The sequence below is a fragment of the Orycteropus afer genome, unplaced genomic scaffold, assembly GCF_000298275.1.
Source record: "Orycteropus afer afer isolate SDZICR_OR568_19922 unplaced genomic scaffold, OryAfe1.0 scaffold00002, whole genome shotgun sequence".
Lineage (NCBI taxonomy): Eukaryota > Metazoa > Chordata > Mammalia > Tubulidentata > Orycteropodidae > Orycteropus > Orycteropus afer.
The window spans coordinates 14,435,742-14,449,516 of NW_006921589.1; the positions used below are offsets into that span (position 1 = coordinate 14,435,742).

Sequence of the window (13,775 nt, forward strand, 5' to 3'; positions counted from 1 at the left end):
GTACCTAAGGCATTTGACAGCTAACCAGAAGGCTGGTGGTTCAAACCCACCAGTCACTCCATGGAAGGAAGACTGGGCAATCTACTTCCATGAAGATTTACCGCCTCAGAAATTCAAAGGGGGTCACTATGAGTCACAATCAACTCAATTGCAGAGTTTGGTTTTGAGAGATGCAAATCAAAACAATGAGATATCATCTCACCCCAGCAATAACAGCAAAGCTCAACAAGACAGAAAACAATAAATGCTGGCAAGGGTGTGGAAAGATTGGAAGTATCATACACTGTTGGTAGGACTGTGAAATGGTACAACCACTGTATGGAACATCCTTAAAAAGCTGGAAATAGAAATACCATTTGATCCAGTTATCCCGCTACTAGGAAAATATTTTAAAGAGGTGAGATCCAGGACACAAATAGATATACGTACACCCACATTCATCACAGCACTATTCACAATAGCAAAGAGATGGAAGCAACCTAAGGGCCCATCAGTGGATGAATGGATAACCAAACTATGGGACATACACACAACGAAATACTGTGCAATAATAAAGAATAATGACGAATCTGCAAGATGCCTCATAACATGGATGAACTCGGAGGACTATGCTGAGTGGAATGAAACAAGTTAATCACAGAATCAAGTATTGTATGAGTCCACTACAGCAAAAAGACAAGGAAAGGTTTACAAAGGGAAGGAAACTTTCTTTGTTGGCTACCAAGGATGTGAGAGGAGAGGAGGGAAAATTGCTGATTAGTTAAGAGAGGTGTTGATTTGGGCTAAGGGAAAGGTAATATAACAAAAGTGTTTGTTATATTGTTGATATACCAGCACAATATCACTAAGGAAAAGGAAGACACAGAGAGGTGCATAAGTACAGACAACAAAGGCAAATACTATTACATATACAATACTGCATTATCAGTAATAACAAACATTAATCTACTAATCAGCTACCTGGCCAACTGACTGGAAGAGATCCATATTTGTACCCATTCCAAAGAAAGGTGATACCACAGAATGTGGAAATTATCAAGCAGTATCATTAACATCACACGCAAGTAAAATCTTACTGAAGATCATTCAAAAACGGTTGCAGCACTGACGGAGAACTTCCAGAATTGCAAACTGGATTCAGAAGGGGACACGGAATAAGGAATATCGTTGCTGATGTCAGATGGATCTTGGCTCAAAGCAAAGAATACCAGGAAGATGTTTACTTGTGTTTTATTGACTATGCAAAAGCATTCAATTGTGTGGATCATAAAAAATTGTGGATAACATTGAGAAGATGGGAATTCCAGAACACTTAATTGCAGTCATGAGGAACTTGGACATAGACCAGGAAGCAGTCTTTCAAACAGAACAAGGGGCCACTGCATGGTTTAAAATCAAGAAGGGAGTGTGTCAGGGTTGTATCCTTTCACCATACTTATTCAATCTCTATGCTAAGCAGATAGCCCGAGAAGCTGGTATATATGAAGAAGAATGTGGCATCAAGATTGGAGGAAGAAAAACAACCTGCGATACGCTGACGACACAACTTTACTTTCTGAGAGTGAGGATGACTTAGAACAATTATTGATGAAGACTGAAGAATACAGTCTGCAGTGTGGATTATACCTCAATATAAAGAAAACAAAAATCCTCACAACTGGACCAATAAGCAGCATCATGATAAACAGAGAAAACACTGAAGTTGTCAAAGACTTCATAGTACTTGATTTTACAATCAACACCAACGGAAGCAGCAGTCAAGATATCAGACAACATACAGACCCGGCAAATCAGCTGCAACAGACCTCTTTCAGGTGTTGAAAAGCAAAGATGTCTCTTTGAGGACTAAGGTGAACCTGACACAAGCCATGATATTTTCAATCACCTCATATGCATGTGAAAGCTGGACAATGAATAAGGAAGACCGAAGAAGAATCAGTGCTTTTGAGGTGTGGTGCTGGAGAAGAATGCTGAAAATACCATGGACTGCTAAAAGAACTAACAGATCTGTCCTGGACGAAGTGCAGCCAGAATGCTCCTTAGAAGTGAAAATGGCCAGACTTCACCTCAACTACTTTGGTCATGGTTTAAGAAGAGACCATTCCCTGAAGAAGGATATCATGCTTGGTAAAGTGGACGGTCAAAAAAAGAGGAGAAGGCCCTCAACAAGACGGACTGACATAGTGGCTGCAACGATGGGTTCAAGTATAGCCAGGATCATGGAGCTGGCACAGGACCGGGCAGTGTTTTGTTCTGCTGTACATAGGGTTGCTATGAGTCAGAGACAACTTGATGGCACCTAACAACAACAATAACAACAATCTACTGGGGGCTATAGGTAGACAGGCTAGAAAATCATGTATAGAAAATCTAGCTGTATAATTTTAGGCCAGTTACCCATGACCATACACAGGGCTGGCAGGCGATACTCCTAAATACATGTTTATATGTGTTATAAAAATGTCCATATACATTATAGAGCTAACAGACGACAAAGTTAGGATAACTTCTTAGCCACAACCAACCACCTGGAGGGAGGGAGTCACTGGGCCTGCAGGCTTGGGATTATGGTTGCAGGGGACATAAAGCTCAATTGACACAACACAATACACAAAAGCATTACTCTACATTTTACTTTGGTGAGTAACCACTGGAGTCCTAAAAGCTTGTGAGTGGCCATCTAAAATGCAACTATTGGTCTCTCCTCATCTGGAGCAAAGAAGAGTGAAGAAAATCAAAGACAGATGGAAACAATTAGTCCAAGGAACTAACAGACTAACAAACCTCAGCCTGTACAATCCTGAGACCAGAACTAGATGGTGCCTGGCTACTAATACCAACCCCTCAGAAAGGGATCATAATTGGAGATCCTGGATAGAGGGAGAGAAAAAAATGTGGATCAAAATTCAAAAATATAAAAAAGATCAGGATTACTGATCAAACAGAGACTGGTAAAACTCCCAAGACCATGGCCCCAAGTCACCCTTTGGACCTGGAATTGGACTCTCTCCCATGGTTCAATTCTCAGCCAAATAATAGACAGGACTATGAGCTGTCTATTATTACACCAGGAGGAGGCACCCCTTAGAACAGTCAACCATGAGACATCAGCAGAGCAGCATTTGCACAGGGAGGAAGGCAGGCAGCAGGAATCCATAGGTAAGAGTGACAAAGAGAAGGAAGGGGTGACCACAAGGAGGAGGTAGGAGAAGAGCTGTCACACTGGGGATTGTAATCAGTGTCATGAACAAAACGCGTATGAAATATTGAATATAAAACAAATCTGCTTTGTAAAATTGCATCCAAATCACAATAAAAAGTGTTTTGTTTTTTTTAAAAAAGACCTTGTCTATCTTATGGCAAATTACAAATGACTAATGAGCTCTGATAGCGTAGTGCCTAAGGCATTGGACTGCTAATCAGAGGGCTGGTGGTTCAAACCCACCAGCCACTCCTCGGAAGGAAGATGGGGCAATCTACTTCCGTAATAATACTGCCTCCAAAACCCAAGGAGGGGTCGCTATGAGTGGGTCCCACTCGACAGCACATAACAACAACAACAATGGCATAGGTCAAGGAGCCCTGGTGGCACAGTAGTTAAGTGCTCTGCTGATAATCAAAGGTTTTATGGTTCCAATCCACCAGCTTCTCCGTGAAAGAAAAATGTGTAGTCTGTTTCCATAAAGATTACAGCCTAGGAAACCCTATGGGGCAGTTCTACTCCATCCTATGAGCTGAAATCTACTTGATAGCAAAAGGCTTGGTTTTAGAGGCCCTAGAGGAACAGTGGTAAAGTACTCAGCTGCTAACCTAAAGGCTGGTGGTTCGAACCCACCAGTAGCTCTGTAGGAGAAAGCAGTAGTCTGCTCCTATGAAGATTACAGCTTAGAAATCCTAAGTGGCAGTTCTACTCTGTCTTATAGTGTCACTATGAGTCAGAATCCACTTGATGGCAACACGTGATGTCATAGAGGCTTTGGAATTACAGACCTGATTCAAAACCAGGATCCATGACCTTCTAGCTGTATAATTTTAGGCCAGTTACTCACTAGCCCCAAATCTCAATTTCCTAATGCATAAAATACAGATAATGGTGTCTACTTGAGATGGTTATAATAAGAATTATAAATGAGAATTTACATAAATGCTTAGTACATTGACTAGAATACTGTAATCACTCAATAAATGGTAGTTATTATTATCATCAATGTACCTATCTGAGATTGTTACTTAAGATTAAATTTAGACTTAAAGCAAAAAAAAAAAAAAAAAAAGATTTAGAAACACTCCATGATTTAAAACTTAATTTTAATTTTTAATTAAAAGCTCTCTTTTAAAATAGAAAATATATTTTGTTCATTTCAGTTTTTTTTCTTTGTCATTTAACTAAAATGCTTTATACTCCCACCCTACCACAGATGATTTCAACTTTTTGAGTTCTGAATCACATTTTCAGGCATTTTGTATCTATCTGGAATTAGGAAGACTCATTTTCCAATAGGCTAGTTCTACCAAGCTACAGTCATGAACTGGTTCGAGCCCCTGCTGAGAATCTGCCTTTCCACCCCAGAAATACTGAGTCAGAATCTGCATTTTAACAAGATCTTATGTATACACGAGAATCACCTGGGGATCTTGTGAACTCAGTAAACCTGGAATGGAAATACAAAGTCTCAGCAGGGGCTTGAACTCGAGTTTGGTTTTTACAAACAGGTCTAAGGAAGGATTCTTGTTCACGGAAAAGACTCATAAGCATCATCATTAGTAACCCTAAGTTTTAAGGTCACATAACTCCCAAAGTGAATAATTTTATTTTTAAGAGAAGCATATTTAGAATAACTTGTTAGAGAATTATATATAAATCAATCTCAACTTCCAAAAAGCATTCATTCTCACCACTGAAGTCTTGTAAATAAACATGGCCAACCTCGTGCATATTGAGTCCTTGAAGGTGGATATAAAAGTTGGGGCATACCATGACAGCACTGTCCCCAACCTCACTGCAGTAACAGTGAAGTACTCAGGGACTATATGCTAGAGTAGCATGAGGAAGCTGAAATTTAGTGTACTAGGTAGCTGATTATTTTCATTATGATTCTTACTTAATATCCTCTAGAATCAACCAAAAATCTACTTCCTACACTACTGGGTCCAGGTGAAATACACATAAAAAATATATACTTTATACTTATTAGTTATGATTCATTTCTTTGGTTATCTACCACAAAAGCATTTAAGATCTCTGAGAATCTTTTAATAACGACTTCTGGCGTAGTACAGGAAATCCCTGGGTCATGTAAGCAGTTTGTGCTCAACTACTAACCCCAAGGTTGATGGATCAAATCTACCCAGAGGCAGCAGGAAACAAAGGACTGGTGATCTGCTTTTGTAAAGAACATAGCCAAGAAAACACAATGGAGCAGTTCTACTCTGTAACAGTCAACAAGCAATGAGTTTGGTTTGGTTTAGGGTGGTATAAGGTATTGCATAGCCCTCAGTGAATTACTGCATTTCCCACTGTGTCCAGCTGTATATCTCTATGCTGGTGTCTAAAAAATATATGACTTAGAGACAGGTTTCACACCCTGGAACTCTATGTTGTGAGTTCTTAAGTTCTCTGGTTATTCAAAACCCAGCCAGACCTTCATTTCTCCAAAACATTCCATTTATATACAACAGTTTAGAGAAAGCAACATAGCAACAAAGAACTGAATCCCATTTCCTTAAGGCTACTATGAAGTCCAGCAAAGCTAAGAAGTAATTTTTAATTGAATCTGTTCTTCAGACTCACGCCAAGAGTTGATGTCACTTAAATTCTCTATATCTTGGTTTATTTTCTCAAAGAATCAAAGATGATAGATAACATTAACCCTGAGACTATGTATTGGAGAAACTAAAAGTGAAGTAAATATATATATTGTAAATAAAAGGATCAATCAAAAGTACCATCTCAAGCAGTTACTAGAAAAGTGCTCATTTATTTTGTTTACCATTGTAGAATAAGTGCTATACCTGAGAAGATCTGCAAAATCCCAAAACAGAGAAGCACTTTCCCTGTAATTTATATTTCATTTGTTCCTCATCCACTTTAGAGAAAGGAACTATATCACTTCCATAGCGGAACCCTAGAGAAGGGGAGAAGAGCATCTGTTAAGCATATGGGGCCTCATTTTCTATAAGCTGAAATTAGATCCACATATACATTGACAATACATGCACACTCCAAAGTCTCTATATCCCATTCTTTGAAATCAAATTACTGCCCCTTGTGATCAGAGAGAAAAAATAAGCAGATACACAAACAGTATTATAGAGACAATTAAAATCTCATTACATTTTTAAAACAGCATCTTCTGCAATCTAGTTACCTTAATGATTATCTGGCCTAGAAGAAAAAATGAAGCAAATGCAATGCACTAGTTATCCTCCAAAGATAAAGCATGGTTGACTGAAGTACAAGCATGATTTGTAAACATAATAACAAGAACACATTTCTTCAAAAATTTGAAAATGCCCACAGGAAATTTTCAGAACAAAATGTTCTCAAAAACGCACTCTGGAGCTATACAAATGTCTCATGGCAGAAGCTAAAACTCCTGTACTTAGAAACATTTCAATGATAAGCTGCATATTATTCTACATTTCAATTTATTTCTGAGATTGGATTGTATCATTTCTTTTTAATTATTTAGGACATAGGCTTTTGACTTCAAACAGAAAAATGTTCAATCCTGTCCCATGATCTCTGCCCTATGGAAGGCCCTTGCAGCATACAACAGCTGGCTGGTAGAGAAGACCCATCAGAAGCGAGGGTTCTGGCACTGGGCCAATGAAAGGAAAAGTACATGCATCTTTATTCCAAGACACATAAAGCTTGTATCTGGGGGCGGGTTCTGTGATCACTGATTCCTCATTCTCCTCAGTCTGCTGATGTGTGGTCAGGTACTTAACCAAGCAAAAACAAACATTTCTAGTTACATTTATGTCTTTTTTAAAAACATCTAGTAATATAAAACAAAATAAAAATTCCAAAAAAATTAAACAGGAAAATATACGTCACTTGATGAAAAGTGGCCTCTGAACCAAACATTGATCTGACTTTCCTCTGCCATCAGTCATGTGGCCTGAACAGTTCAACAGTAACTTGAAATTTCTAATTCAGATTGTCGTGTGTTTTCTGGCTCATCTACTTAAAGGTCACATAAATAACTCTAGCCTCTGTACGGGGCAAAAAGTATAGCACAGACTACAACATACAGCCATATTCCTTTGGCCACATGTATATATTATTAACTGTAAGAAAGAAAATTCTACATATGGGGGAGAGGGGTGGAGGGCAGGCAAAGGAAGTATTTGGTAACTGCAAAAAGAAGGGAGAAAAACTGTATTTCTATGCACTTTGAACCCAAACAATGTTTAATTCCATCCTCTCTATCACCCTAAAAGGAGCACTAGTGGTGCTGTGGTTAAAGCACTGGGCTGCTAAGCAACAGGCTGGTGGTTCAAACCCACCAGCAACTCTGCAGGAATAAGACAAAGCAGTCGGTTTTAGTGAAGATTAAGCCTTAGAAACTCTAAGGGGCAGTTACTGTCCTCCTGGGTTGCTGTGTGTTAGAATCAACCAGATGGCAGTAGGTTTGGTTTAATGCCCTGCCAACTAATTTCTTCTTGCCTAATATATCCAGAGCTGCTTCCTCTGCTTGCAACCAAAGGAATGTGTACCTTCCAATTTACCTACTCTCAGCTGTCATATTAACCTTCCTAAAACACAGTCCATAATGACACTCTGCTCAACAAAACTGTAAATGGCTCCATGTTGCTTTCAAATTAAGTATAAACTCCAGCCTATCAGAAAAAGCTCTTCAAAACTGAAATCTTAATTCAGAATAAAAAGCAGGAACACGGATCCTGCAGTCAGACAGCTCTGGGTTAGAGTTCTGGCTCTGCCAGTGGCTAGCTACGTGGCTTTGAATAAGTTAATGAACTTAACCTCTTGGGCCTCAGTTCCCCTATCTGTAAAATGGAAATAATAAGACTGCCTACTTCATAAGGTTGTTGTGACAACTGAAAGAGAAAATGCAGATGTCTATTAGATATAGGGAGCTCTGGTAGCATAGTGGCTAAGTCACTTGCCTGCTAACCAGAAGGCTGACGGTTCAAACCCACCAGCCACTCCTCAGAAGGAAGGTTGGACAATCCTACTTCTGTAGTGATGCTGCCTTGGAAACCCAAGGAGGGGTCGCTATGAGTCGGGGCCAACTCCACGGCACATAACAACAACAACAACATTAGATACAGTCCTCGAGTACCAATCAGTATAAGCCCATTACAGCAACCAGCCTAGACAACTTGATATCCCTGAGAAAACTTTCCACTTTCTTGATTTTGTACCTTTAACCATATTATTCTTCCTATAAAGAGCCCAAGTGGCACACTGGTCAAGTCATTACACTAACATCAAATGATCAGTAAGTAACAGAGCCATCATTCTAACCCACTAACTCAAAAACTCATGTTCTTATCCACACTATTCTACCGAACTAAAGAATAGGAGAGATTATGGGATATTAGCTACATTCTAGACATGCTCAGTCAATGAATCATTATCAGCATCACCTGTACCTAACCCCTCTCTCTCCCATACAAATAGGCAAAAACACTAAAGCATTGCCCACAGATAAAAGGAATGTTTTTCAAGGTTGGCAAATTGAAACTGTGCTGGATAGTACATACTCTGGCAATAACTTTATCTAAAGACACTGGTTTCTATCTTAATCATCATTCAGTATCATAAATTTTAGCTCTTGAACATTCAGATACTCATCCAGTTTCTAAGTCCCTTGGACAGCCATACCATCTAGACACAATGCCAAATGAGTATAATATCTGAATGATAATTTTAAAGATCCCAGTGAAAGCAATTTAACAAATACAAATAATTTCTTGTCCCTAAGTTAACTTAAGGAAGCATATTTGGCAGGAAATAGATCATAATAACTGTCACTTAAAAGAATAATCACCACGGAAGTCAAAAAGAAAATAGAGTAAACCAAAAAAAACAGTGTTTCAACCTCATTAATACAACAAGTACTCACCTAGTCAGTGAATTTCAAACTGGAATAAAGCCAAGTATGAAGTCCTGTCACTTGGGACATTTAAAACTCACAGAGATGGAATACCCAAATACTCCTGGACACCATTCTACCTAGGACCCAGCAGATGAGCTAAAGGGTTTAGGGTCCCATCATCCCTCAAATTGCTACATCACTGTTAACTCACAGAAATACATACAGCAAAACCAAGAATAATACAAATCATAAGCTGTTGCATATCACCTTGAAGAGAACCTCTTTTAGGCAAAAGTGACTCTTACTGGCATACCTTGTATAGTATCCTCCTTTGGAACTTCAGTTTCATCATCATCATTTAAGCAATAAACTGTTTCTTTTTTAATGTCTTCTTGTTTTAGGGTTCTTGCATCCACAACGGTCCAAGTCTTTTTAACTTTCTCCTGCAGAATCTTATTTCCAAAAGAAAAATAAAGGGACAACATGAAATGCTAGCAATTCTGACTGACAGGAGAAAACCTAATGTACTCTGGTTCACACTGAAAAATCCAGAATATTTACTCTAGCTACAGTGTTTTGTTTGGTCTTGTCTATTACAGACGTCTTGGTTCATTTTATCATAGGAGACAGAATAATTATCTCTACATTTCATTTTTCCCTCAGGTCATCTACAGATAAATATTTTGTGTATACATAAGCATCTCCTATACAAAACCCTCAAACTGTCAAATAGACATTAACTCACTCAAATAAGTGAATTCTTCCTAAGAAGGAAGACCATACGTTTTGTTATCACAATTTTCCAATAGAAAAAGGACAACAGTCTATCAATAGTCATAAATCAATAGGGAAATTAGAAAAGAAAGCCAGAAAAAGGAGAAAAGAAGAGACTGCAATGTCATTCCTAGGGATCCTATTCTAAGCCTTGATGGAACCTGAATAAACAACTGCCTCCAAGGTTTTCATGGATGTACCATGTGTTTTGGAATTAAGTCCCTGAATATACAAAAAACATCTCAATATATAAACATGTTTTTGTATGTTATTTTATATGTCTAAAATGTTTTTATATATTTATTTTGAATACTTACAAGGAGTAAAAGGTAAGGAGGCACATATGGAAGCATGGATCAGGCTCCAAATCAGACTGGAATTTCATCAAATAATCACCAAAAGTGCCTTATGCTGACTGTTTATACTATTATGTATAAATACACATATCTTACAAAATTCAATTTCACAGTAACAACTCACTACTTGTTATTTCATAGATGATGTTAACACCAAATCATTAACAAGTGACTTAGGTATGACTGAGTCTCTAAAACACTGAGCTTTCTCACTCTCTGCATACCTACATTTCTGCTATGATACCACATGGACACAACTTAATGCAGTGTATACTCTTTCTTAAAAAAAGAGAGAAGGCAAAAAAAAAAAAAAGAGAGAGAGAGAGAGAAGGCTCGAAACTCATGATTAACTCTCAATTATTTATGGAGAGAAAGAGAAAGAAGTGAGAATCAAGCTCTATTACAAACAATTCTTAAGATTTCCTCTCCTGGGATACCTTCCACCCACCAAAACCCAAACTCACTGCCACCGAGTGGATTACAATTCACAGCAACCCTACAGGACAGAGTAGAACTGCCCCATCTTTCTTCTACAAAAGAGCTGGTGGGTTTGAAGCGCTGACCTTTCAGTCGTAGCCGAGTAATTAACCACTGTGCCACCAGGGCTCCTCCTGTACCTTCTATGGAAGGAGCTAAATAGAGATTCAATGAAGAGACAGAACAGCTAGAGAAGCAGTAATTACAGTACTAAATAACCCATACCTGAATTGGCAATTATTTAATAAGCATACTTATCTGTTGTAAATTTCTTTTAAAAATGCATACCTACCACTTACCGATTTATAGGCCACAATCTTTATGGACAAATTGGAGCCAATGGTCAGTTGACAAGGCCAGGGCATGGGACGCCTCTCAATTTTCTTAAAGACACAAAGTTTTCTCAGGCTCTCACTTAATAAAGAAAAATACATAGTGAAAACAACAGTTTTAAAATGTTAACTTATGCTAGATGATGCATTTATTTGCGAGAATAAGTGAGCTGTTGTTGATCATAAAGAATCATGATGGTTGGGATGGTAGGAAAATGACAGCAACAAGTTGGGAGAGAGCCAGAATAAGAGAGAGCAGGCTTAGGAGGAAGAAGGGGTTGGACCACTTTACTGACAAGGTGGAAACAAACATCTCTGTCTTCCCCTACTCAATCTTTTCTTTCTACTTGCCAGTGGTTCTCAGCATTTTTTCAGCACCAAGGGTACTTTTAAGAGTATGATGAAATCACATCCATAAAGTGAGTTTGCACACAAAATAAAGAGTTCACCCATTCCCTGGAAACCCCAGACCTGAGGATAAGAATGCCTGCTCCAGAACACTGAGGGATCCGGGCACCATTCTGTAGCATCACTACTCACAACTCCACAACTGATTAGTTAGCTTGCACTCTCTTAAATGAAAGGTCTAATATGTTTTTGAGGACTAAAATGCACCTGACCCAAGCCATGGTATTTTCAATCACCTCATATGCATGTGAAAGCTGGACAATGAATAAGGAAGACCTAAGAAGAACTGATGTATTTGAATTGTGGTGATGGCAAAGAATACTGAACATACCATGGACTGCCAGTAGAATGGACAAATCTGTCTTGGAAGAAATACAGCCAGAATGCTCCTTAGAAGTACTTTGGATGTGTTATCAGGTAGACCAGTCCCTGAAGAAGGGTATCATGCTTAGAAAGTACAGGGTCAGTGAGAAAGAGGAAGACCCTCAGAAGAGATAGATTGACACAGTGGTGACAACAATGGACTCAAACATACAAGGACTGTGAGGATGGTGCAGGACTAGGCAGTGTTTCCTTCTGTTGTACACAGGGTCACTGTAAGTCAGATCAACTCAATGGCACCTAATAACAACAAATTATTTTTATATCCGTCCAGCAGTCAAAAGGTTCTAATGCTGAAGCTTTACTTCAACTAAGAACTGTGTTCCAACTATCTACACTTGTGTATTTACTGAAAAACTGAAATCGATTCATGAACATCAAGGAGTATTATCCCTGAGAATCTGAATCTGTCCAAGCCATGCTGCTTGGTTAACTACTGCTGCTTTTATCACAGCAGGCCCTCCAAACACATACTATTCAACATGCTTAAAATAAATGCATGTCCAATTCCAACCAGAAATAACATGGATAAAGGGAATGGTCTCTTCCACTGTCTCACTCTCCAACTGGATGGCTGAATACAGAAGCTTGCTTTACACTTACATTGTGTTCCAAGGTTTTCACATTTTATAAATCATTCTGCTTTTAAACACTCATAGCAAATGAGTAGGCCAGGAATTCTTTACCCTTTAGGGGTTATTTATTTTACCTGACCAAGTTTTTTAAAAAGCTACTCTATCATAGTATGCTATCTCTAAAACCTGAATCAGAGGATAAAGGGGTATTAGGTATTAAAGTTATGATACCACTTTTTAAAATCAGGAGTGTTTTTTGTAAGCACATGAAAAGGAACAAAAACAACAAAACAAAACCCTGTGCCGACCACACAAGATTTTAAAAGGCAGGAGAGGAGGACTGGGACACCATTTCTTTAATAAAAATCAGAATATTAACTGCTGAATCAAAGGAATAGCCCAGAAAAGCATTACAGAGACCTGTGATCAAAGAGAAATTTATACAGGTATAACTGAAAAGTTATAACCAATGTTTTCACTTCTTACCTGAAGGAATAAATTTCATCCAGCCCTTCATCACCTTCTAACGATCGCAACACCCTTTTCACTATCTGAACACCTTCTTTCTGCTGCTCAGTAATTCCTTTTTGAGGAAAAGAGGGTCCATGGTGATCCAAGTGCAAGTTATCATCTCCTCTGTCTCCAGTTCCATCTTCCTTCCCAATTTTGAAAGGCAAACTATCAGGAAAAGATCAGCAGTAGTTAAAAGGAGAAGTTCTAAGGTCAAAAGGTGAGCAAAGTTCCAATCCTGTAACAGTCGCTCATTAACCTACTGCCATCAAATTGATTCCAGATCACAATGACCCTTTAGAACAGAACAGAAGTACTTCATAGGGTTTCCAGTCTGTACATCTTTATCGAAGCCGACTACCTCATCTTTCTTCCATGGAGCGGCTGCTAGGTTCAAACTGCCAACCTTTTGGTTAGCAGCCCAATGCTTTAACCACTACACCACCAAAACTCCTTAGTTACTCACTGTTGTTGTTGTTTTCCATGGGCATGTCAGTCAATCTCACTGAACCACAGATTTCTCAGCTGTCAAATGGCACTCACCTACCTGAGCCAATACTCTTCCAGATTCAAGTGACAAAAATCTCTTTGAAATGGTAAACAAGGGAAATGTACTGGTTTAAATAACCAGTAACTGAAAAGGCAGGGTTGCACGTGGCCTAAGGGATGACTACACCTAGAGTTTCAACCATCACAAAGATCATCTGACTCACTCTCTCTCCAGATAGCATCTTCCCTTGTCTTTATGCTGCCTTTGTTCTCCCAGACTGGCTTCCTCCACACTGCCTCTGAATACTCAAGCTCACGTTTGCCCACCTCCACTACTAAGAGAGCCTGAGTGTTTAACCCTCTACTAGCTAATTAAAAAAAAAAAAAAAAAATGGATTCTGACTG

At 38.7% G+C, this 13,775-nt stretch overlaps 1 protein-coding gene across 1 annotated transcript in view; it reads right to left on the reverse strand.

The window, feature by feature from the left end:
* XRCC5 (X-ray repair cross complementing 5) overlaps positions 1-13,775 on the reverse strand; it is a 106,819-nt gene that overhangs the window by 78,341 nt on the left and 14,703 nt on the right. The window contains exons 6-9 of the mRNA XM_007935832.2: positions 12,858-13,049; positions 10,975-11,089; positions 9,382-9,520; positions 6,013-6,125 (exon numbers count right to left, since the gene is read on the reverse strand). Coding sequence (XP_007934023.2) covers positions 6,013-6,125; positions 9,382-9,520; positions 10,975-11,089; positions 12,858-13,049 — 559 coding nt within the window. The remainder of the gene's footprint in view (positions 1-6,012; positions 6,126-9,381; positions 9,521-10,974; positions 11,090-12,857; positions 13,050-13,775) is intronic.